Source organism: Populus trichocarpa, chromosome 11 (genome assembly GCF_000002775.5).
Source record: "Populus trichocarpa isolate Nisqually-1 chromosome 11, P.trichocarpa_v4.1, whole genome shotgun sequence".
In the NCBI taxonomy this organism is placed as follows: Eukaryota; Viridiplantae; Streptophyta; class Magnoliopsida; order Malpighiales; family Salicaceae; genus Populus; species Populus trichocarpa.
This window is the reverse complement of record NC_037295.2, coordinates 17,477,230-17,486,198: the sequence shown is the minus strand read 5'-3', so window position 1 is coordinate 17,486,198 and position 8,969 is coordinate 17,477,230. Positions and strand designations below refer to the sequence as shown.

Below are 8,969 nucleotides of genomic sequence, written 5' to 3'. Positions count from 1 at the left end.
ACAGTTGGTTGCGTTGCATTTTTTATTTATAAAACCTGTTTCTACAAGGAGACCATTCATTCATTGGGAGCATATTTTCAGCAATATTGATGAACTTAACGGAGACAGAGGTCATGGTCTTGTTATGGAACATGATAATGCAATCCTGCCTGCTTTGATGTACTTGCTCACCTTTTAGTCAGTTCATCTTTATTGGAAAATCTGAATATATTGCATGACTTGGATGTTCCTCCAAAACTTAAAATGAGAAGCACACCTTTATTACTGGCTTTTGTGAACTAGGAATTCCATCATTTCCTTCATGATCTATATGTAGAAAGATGAGATTAATTTCCAACTCATCTTTCCGAAATAGGGTTTTGGGTGACACCATATTAACTACTTCAGCTGATGCTGGCTGTTCTTGGAATCTCGTTAGGCAAGAATAAAGATGTCATTGTTTTGTTTTACATGAACATTTTGCCTTGCCTTCTCATATTTGTCGGGCACAAAATATGAAGTCTGCCACATGATGTCTGCCTAAACAAAGCAAAGCTTTTATGTGTAAGCATATAAGCATCAATGCCGTGCAATAACACAACTTACTGAAACGATGAAGAGGTCTCTATATATTTCGAGAAATGAAACACAATTTCACAGGTAAACATGGGTAAGAGTGGTGTCCCAATAATTGATCTGCATGAGTTTCCAGGACAGTATGAGAAACTGAGGAGAGCATGTGTGGAGTGGGGCTGTTTCAGGATTGTGAATCACAATATCTCTTTGGCCCTCATGGCAGATATGAAGAGGGTTGTGAGGTCATTGCTAGACCTGCCCTTTGATGTCAAAAAGCGCAACATAGATGTCATAGCTGGGAGTGGCTACATGGCACCAAGCAAAGTCAACCCTCTTTATGAGGCTTTAGGACTTCATGATATGAGGTCTTCTCAAGCCGTGGAAACTTTCTGCTCCCAAATGGATGCCTCTCCTTACCAAAGGTAAAATTCCTTTTCATTTCTATAGTATTTCGACTACTCTTCACTTCATTTTCATTGAAGTTTCTTAAAGTCTTCAGCTTTGAATAAACAAATTGACTGATGGAAGGTAAAATGGGAACTACCATCATTATTACTGGAGAAAGCATTCTGGATACTTTTTCTTTGCATTTTTTTGGGGTTCAGATGATCTCTGACCCCGGGAAAAGAAAACCACTCTTATGGTAGAAGAATACGTGGAAAAATCCTTAGAATCAGTAGATTTTGAACTCATGCAAAACCCTTATCATAGAGAGATGTACTATATCAGTGTCTTAATTTGGGATTGTTGTTGCCAGAGAGGTTATCGAGATGTATGCTAAGGCAATTCATGGGGCAGCCATGGATATAGCACGAAAGTTGGCTGAAAGTATGGGGTTGAATGGTGATTTGTTCGAGTCATGGATTTCCCAGTTCAGGATCAACAAGTACAGCTTCACCCCCGAAACCATAGGCTCGTCTGGAGTCCAAATACATACAGATTCTGGGTTCCTGACTATCCTTCAAGATGATGAAAATGTTGGTGGACTTGAAGTGATGGACCCATCTGGTGTGTTTGCTGCAGTTGATCCTTCACCAGGCACCCTCCTGGTCAATCTTGGAGACGTTGCTACGGTAATAACAGAGTTCCTGCATTTGGTTGCCTTATTATTAGTACTAGATTGACTTCTTAGTTTTAAGCTGCTAGAGATAAGTTTGATGTTTGGTAAACTTCTTGTTGATGTGATGAAGGCATGGAGCAATGGAGGGCTTCGTAACGTGCAGCATCGAGTGCAATGCAAGGAAGCCACAATTCGGATCTCAATCGCTTCATTCCTGGTCGGTCCCAAGGACGAAGTGGAAGCTCCGCCGGAACTTGTGGACTCTGAACACCCACGTCTCTTTGTCCCTTTCAAATATGAAGATTATAGAAAGCTCAGACTTACCACAAAATTGGAGGCTGGTGAAGCCCTTGAACTTAAACGCATCCTGTCCTAAAAAATAAAGGAGCAAGCAATCTGCAGGCTGTAGGACTGCTGAACTTGCATAGAACACAAAATAAATTGGGATGCCTATATCTCTAGTTTTACCTTTTAGTATGGCAAAGAAGAATCTCTCAGATTCAGACATTACCTAAACAAATGAAATAAGATTATGATTTCTAATAAACTAACAAGATTATGCTTCATTCTCCAAATATTGCAAGTGTTCATGTTCTTGGTCTTAAACAGAAAGTGGGGAACACCTTATCTCAAAGAATTTTAGAAACAAGAAGATTATAATGTTCTTATAAGCTCTGAACATGAACGACCAAGCTAATGAACTCAGCACTCCGGAAATTGTTGTCTAAATAGCATGTTCAGGGTTTCCTTTCTGTCTGAACTACCAAAGTTCTCAGGAAGAACAGGTTTGGCCATGTTAGGAAAAACCACAGTATATTTACTGCAGGTTTAGGGAGCTTACAGTCTTGTGATTATAGATAAGTTCAGCACTTGCATGCTTTATGGTTTCACATGGTTGGCAGAAGGGCATTGAATCTGATTTGCTGATTCCCTTTATTCCATAAAAAATATTTAATAATTTATTTGAAATGGCTAAATTTGACCAAGTCAACTTTGGAAAAATTAAATATAATAACATTATTTTTAACTAAAATAATTGATTGGGTTGACCTGAATACCATATTCTTTTCCAAATCAGTTCTTAAAAAAGACTTTATAATTATAATTTCAAGTCTTTTGCAATAGGTAATATTATAATATTAAAACCCATACTAGACTAGTGAAATGACTTGGAACCCGTCTGACACGGATCCAATCGAGGTTGAAATAAATAGAAAAAGAAAAAATCTTAACTAACATGATCAAAAATTTGAGTTGACTTTGTAACTTCATCTACTTAGATTTAACCCAATCAAAACCTAGCCATTAACCAAATTGATTTTTTTTTTTGTTAAAATAATATTGTTTTAATTCTTTTTAAAAAGAAAATATTTTTTTTATCAGCTCTCCTAACCCATGACCTAATCTTTGTCTCGAGCTAAATGCAGGTCGGGTTTTAAAATTATAGATAATACATGGATTTGTGTATAATTAATTTATTCATTCGTGGAGTCTTATAGGCATAATTATTAATCCCCATCCCCAGTCTAAAGGTTGACCCAACTAAGAAGGGAGGTCTTGGGTTAACCTTGGAAAATAAAAAATAAAATTATATTTGAGGTTTTAATATTTTATATGATTTTTTTTTTAAATAATACATATGAATTAGACTATAAAAAAATGTGAGGCAGAATGTGTAGTATAATTATCACACATAATTTTTTTTAAGAAACAATTCATGTGGATGTAGGTTATAAAAAAAGAAATGTGAGGCATGAAGTGTAATATAATTATCTCACATCGAAAAGTTAAGAAACAATTCATGTGGATGTAAGCTATATATAGTTATTCCACGTCAAAAAGTTAAGAAACAATTTATGTGAATGTAAACTGTAAAACAAAATGTGAGACTAAATATTCATAAATCAATTTTATATTTTCTAGGTTTATTAAAAAAATAAAAATGTTAAAAGTAAAAATTGAATTTCACTTGAGTTATCTTGGGTCACTAGAGTTTTCGGTTAACTTAGCAGGACACCTGAGTTTGACCAGGTCAATTGCATCTTTAAGTTTTTGCTATTTGAGATCCGGACAAGGTCCTAGGTTACCCAGATCTTAGGCCAAACTGCTGGGCCGAGCCGGGTTTGTAATTTTGATTATAGGTGTTGTCTTAAGGTGGACCGAACATATGAACACAGCCAGAGCCCTAATATATACTTCCAGTTTTCTGTGCTTTGTATGTTATGGCGTAGAACGGGTTAAGGCCCAAGAAAAAAGGGCCGATTATTTCCAGCTTAGATACCCTTCTTTTCTTGACCCATTGCTGCTTCCGATCATTTACCGATCATTTCCAAAATCCTCGATTCTGCTGATTAACTTCGGAAAAAACAAACGCCGAATACTTCCCGACTTTTTATGCCGATGTCTTGACGATTAAATTCCAAACAAATTGATGATTAATTCCATGTTAATCGGCCACTCATAGCCGATTTTTGGCATTTCCGATTAACTGACGAGTTTTCCCAATCGCCGATTAAAAGGAGGGCCGCTCCAGATTTATTTACGATTATTTTGCGAGTGAAACTCCGAGTTTTCATCCCACTGGCTTGCAATTGCCGATAATTTTGCATCTCTAGCCGATTAATTACTGCATTCTAGCCGCAACCTGCCGATCTGCTGCCGGTTATTGTGCAATAACCCAAAAAATAACGAGGAATTACCGATCACCAACCACCGCAGCCGATTAATTCAGGTACTGGCCAATTCTTGCCTGCACGTTTAGGGCATATATAAGCAAATAAATTCCACAGTCTCTTGCTGTCCTTGTGGTGACCTGCTGCAAGCTAACCCCAAACCCAAGCCTTTTTTCAAATCGGTCCCCAAGAAAGGTGCACCAACTTTGATTTCTGCACATAATTGATTTCTTGGAGTCAACACTTCAATCTTTGACTAAGTTTTCTTTTCCATCACGTGATCTTTACTGATCAGATTTGGCTTCAAATATTGGCTTGTGGGATCCCATGACCTTGGATCTCAATTGATTACTTTAAACAAAGAGAGAGAAAGGATAAATCCAATATAGCCCGATCATCAACAACATATTGGTGGAAATAAGAAAGAAAACCTGTGCAATTCTGTGGATGAAAAAAATATATTCAAGCACATAATTTTGTGTTTATTTAGTGTTTTACGTTTGAAATTTTATCAAAATAATTTATATTTTATTTTTTTACATATAAAAACATCAAAATCATTAAAAATTACAAAAAAAAAACATTAATTTAATGTTTTTCAAATAAAAAGTATTTTTAAAACACAGCTATGACTCTTCTCCCCCCTCCCAACAATGACCTTAAAAAGAAATCTCAGATGCTTCCCTTTTGGTGCCAAGAAATGTGGGGAGGAAAAAGCAATGATGATTTGAGAAAGAACTTTGCAGCTGTTAGACAGGACTGACAGTAGAGCCGGTTTATTCTCCTGTACCAAAACTTTCCCTGCTGATGTACTGAGGAGTCCAACCAGATGTAATGGGAATAGTATCAGCTGAACTAGCATCAACGTCGATGTTGCCAACGGCAGCAGGCCACACGAACGCTGGTTTCAAAGGGGGTACGTGCGGCGGCGGCACTGATCCTGATATTATCTGAAAGATGGCCTGCGTTTTAGGCCTTTCGCTGGCAATAGGATGGGAGCATGCTAGTCCAAGCAGCAGCAGCCTCTTTGCTTCCTCAGCAACATAGTCACTGTTCAGCCTTTCATCCACAGCCTCTAGTATACGCTCTTCACGATGTAGACTCCAAACCCAGTCCACCAAGAATTGGAAGCCTCCAATCTTGGTCCATGGACGCTGACCGCACACTACCTCTAGAACTACAGCGCCGAAACCATAGACATCAGACTCGCGGGTGGCCTTGCCAGTGTGAAAGCATTCTGGTGCAATGTAGCCCATGGTTCCAGGCACTCCTTCTAGCTCAGCATAGGACGTTTTCTCATTCTCCAAAGCGCGCGCCAGACCAAAATCACCTAACCGAGCATTGAACTCAGAATCCAGCATGATGTTACTGGCCTTGAGGTCACGATGCACCACTGTTTGATCATATTCATTGTGGAGGTAGTGCAGCGCTGATGCTACACCTGATATGATCTTGTACCTCAAGTTCCACTCTAGGATGACATTACCCTCAAGTTCATGGAATAGGTGATTGTCCAAGCTCCCATTTGGCATGTAGTCATATACTAGAAGCAACATTCCACTCTTGTGGCACCAGCCTAGTTAATCAAAGTCAAGATTATTATCAGAAACCACTTTAAGACCCTCATTATGCTGAAATATGAACATGGATTGAGCAGTAACACTGCTGCATTGAACATTTAGAGCAAAATTGGCTGTGCAACCCATGAAAGAGACGTTCTACCATTTGTTTGGTCATGTATGTACACTAAGTTGTACCATTTCAGATTTCCAGTTACATACCACTACATATTAGACTCTCCCACCGCATCTCACTTTCGAAAGCAAAATCTTCGGTTTCTTTTATTCCTCTTTTCCCAACAAAAGGATATCAGATCATGTTCACATGAGCTTTTCTTTTCATGTTAGCAACATGATTGAATTAGATAGCTATCGACAGCCTTTTCTTTCTGAAGAGTGATCCGCATGAAAAAAGAATGTGGAAAGAATATATATAAAAAGAGAAGGTGGAAAAGAAAAGAAAAGAAACCAATGACTAAAGTCACAAATGATCAAAACAAAAGCAGAAAAGTTAATTACCAGGACAAAGACCTGCTGCCAACAATCAATACATGGATTTCTACTGTTGATAACTTTTGTCATGTTTCCCTTGATTGAGCTTCATCAAAAGACTTATCAACAGCCCTATTGCTATAATGATGTGATGAAATTAACAATTGTATGCATATCCAACATGCAAAATGTTCAAAAAAACGTTGTTGGCATTTTGAACCCTTCCAAGCTCTGCAACCAGGCACATGCCAAGTTGTGATATAACTTCCGGGACCATGCAAGTGCTAAGACTCCTTTGAACTTGCTACTGTAAAATATAACTTGTAATTGCAAACCCTTGTTGTTATTCTCTTACAAAGCTATAGTTTCAAAGAAATTTAGTAATTTTTTTTTACTTTCAAGAAGGAAAAAATATCAATCAGGACACAGAAAATGACATGACAAGCATGGACTTTGTATGGATATTAGGTACAACGTAAAAGGAGAAACAAAGAGAGGTAGATGTGAAATATAGCTAGAGAGAAGGAAACTTGCCAAGTAATCGGACAAGATGTTTATGGCGGAGACGGTTAATGATGGTAAGTTCAGACAGGAAATCATCCTGACCCTTGATGTTGTCTCTGGAGAATTTTTTTACTGCAATTTGAATGTTCTCTTTGGTCAGCAGACCTTTGTAGACCACACCAAAACCACCTTGACCAAGCTTATGCCTCTCATCGAAATTATTGGTGGCCTTCTTCAGATCCTTGAAAGGGAACTCCCTCGGCGTTCCAGGCAAACTCTTAAGGGCACCTAACAGATTAGGGTCCGATGCTGCCTTCTTCTTGTGAAGATAGTAGAGCCAAGTCCCTACCCCAATCAGCAGCAACGAAAATAGAGCAACCCCAATTCCTACACAGATCTTTATCAGCTTCTTATTATCAATGCCACCATTCTCAACCGAGTCATCAGACAGCATCTCTACTGTCAGGTTCCACCTGAGGACACAATTGAGCTGAAAATTTCTTCCCGTGGATGCAGCAAAACCAAAGTAAGACTTCTCTCGGACAAGGTCTTTGAGGTTAAGTTCTGCTGCCAGCGCCGGCGTGGCAGGCTTGGCCTTTCCTTCCTCTGCCATATACACTTCCATTTTCTTACTGTTCCCATCATAATGAACCCAAACCATGTGATTCCTGGCACCAACAGGAGCAATTTCGATGCCCAAGTCGTCAAGGGAAACAGTCTTGAGAGAAATGACACTGTGGATGTTAAGGCCCATGTGGTTACCATCAGGATCAAATTCCTGCTTAACAGTATCAAGCTCAATGGCAACTATGCCATTCTCCGGATTGCGGTCTGTAGTAGAGTTGGTCAGACCGAGATACTGCCCGTCGCTGTTCTCCGGGAGTGCAAGGTCCGGGGCTATGAGAAATGCTAACCCTTCTCCAGGTGTGGAGTTGTCAACGCGAAAGATGTTAATAACAAACGAACTGTTGAAAGAAGCCACCCGTACGCCGCCAGCCCCATCATCTTCCCATAGGATGAAGGACTTGTTGAGCAATACACGACCAGACCGGTTTGCTAGACTGAAGTTTCTATTGCTAGAATCAGGAGTGATCTGAAGGGCGTCGTTGCTGATCATGGCAGGTCTTTCTACTTGGAATATATCATAGTAGGTTTGGTTAAACGGGCCGTATTCTCGGTGGAATGGTTGCAGGTTTTGAGCTTGAGATAGGGCTAGAATTAGGAAAGAAACGATGGTAACAAAACTTGCTTGAAGATCCATGAAAATGGTTTGGCGGCTTTGCTAGCTTTGCAGACCAACCAAGCCAAGAACAAAATTTTGGAGGCCAACTGTAATGATTTTTAATCTTGAAAACAGGACATTTCCTATGAGGTTCAATAATTTATCCATTTTTTTATTCCCTCTTGCTTTATCTAGTGACCATGACTAAAACCCAATTGGTATACCCCAGAGTCTTCCTCTCCGTGGTTATCAAAAGCTACAATTTATGGATTTTTTCAAATCTATTTTTCATTTCTTAATTAGCGACAAAAACTACCACCTCACCAATTCCCACTTAGAGATGATTTTGACCAAGACACGTAGAATCCTCCTCGCCTGATTACCCTGATCTCAAAAATGACATTTTCATTTGGTGCCAAAGCATTTTTGATTCTATTAATGACCTTTCTCTTCACAGATGATGAACCCATTTGTCAAGGGAACAAAGCCAAGGCATGGCACGAGGCTTTTTGACCACACGACAAATCAAACTCAATACACAAATGTATTTTATTTTAATGTATTTCAGTCCTACACTGAATTTCTTCCTGATTCGATTCTTAAAGCATTGTCGCTTCTGATTTAAATTAATTAACGAAGATAAAGAATTATGTTATTTAAAATGGAATATTTTTTTTTGCTAGAAGTGCATGTTAAGCTATAAGGTTGATGTCAAGCTTTTTTTTAGTCAAATTCAACCTTGAAGAAGATGTAATAGTACAGGAGATTACATTTTAGATCAAAACGATAATCATGGAGTTGATTGATCTTGAGTTGAATCTGTACAGGACCACTCCAAGGCTTCTTTTTTATTATTATTCTTACCCGGATATCCTCACATCGTTTTAAAGAGTGAGATTAGTCTC

General features: G+C 38.7%; 2 protein-coding genes across 2 annotated transcripts; one reads left to right on the top strand and one right to left on the bottom strand.

Annotated features, from left to right (window-relative positions):
- The first annotated feature begins 482 nt into the window (after positions 1–482).
- On the top strand, positions 483–2,181 carry LOC7489058 (2-oxoglutarate-dependent dioxygenase DAO). The gene is made up of 3 exons (XM_002317604.4): positions 483–977; positions 1,313–1,628; positions 1,746–2,181. Exons 1-3 carry the CDS (start codon positions 646–648, stop codon positions 1,989–1,991), a joined length of 894 nt encoding a protein of 297 aa, XP_002317640.4. The 5' UTR covers positions 483–645; the 3' UTR covers positions 1,992–2,181.
- Positions 2,182–4,726: 2,545 nt separating this feature from the next.
- LOC7455003 (probable L-type lectin-domain containing receptor kinase S.5) lies at positions 4,727–8,236 on the bottom strand. The gene is made up of 2 exons (XM_024611601.2): positions 6,873–8,236; positions 4,727–5,863 (listed from the first exon to the last, which is right to left on the bottom strand). The coding sequence occupies exons 1-2, from the start codon at positions 8,101–8,103 to the stop codon at positions 5,064–5,066; spliced, it is 2,031 nt and encodes a 676-aa protein (XP_024467369.1). The 5' UTR covers positions 8,104–8,236; the 3' UTR covers positions 4,727–5,063.
- Positions 8,237–8,969: the final 733 nt, after the last annotated feature.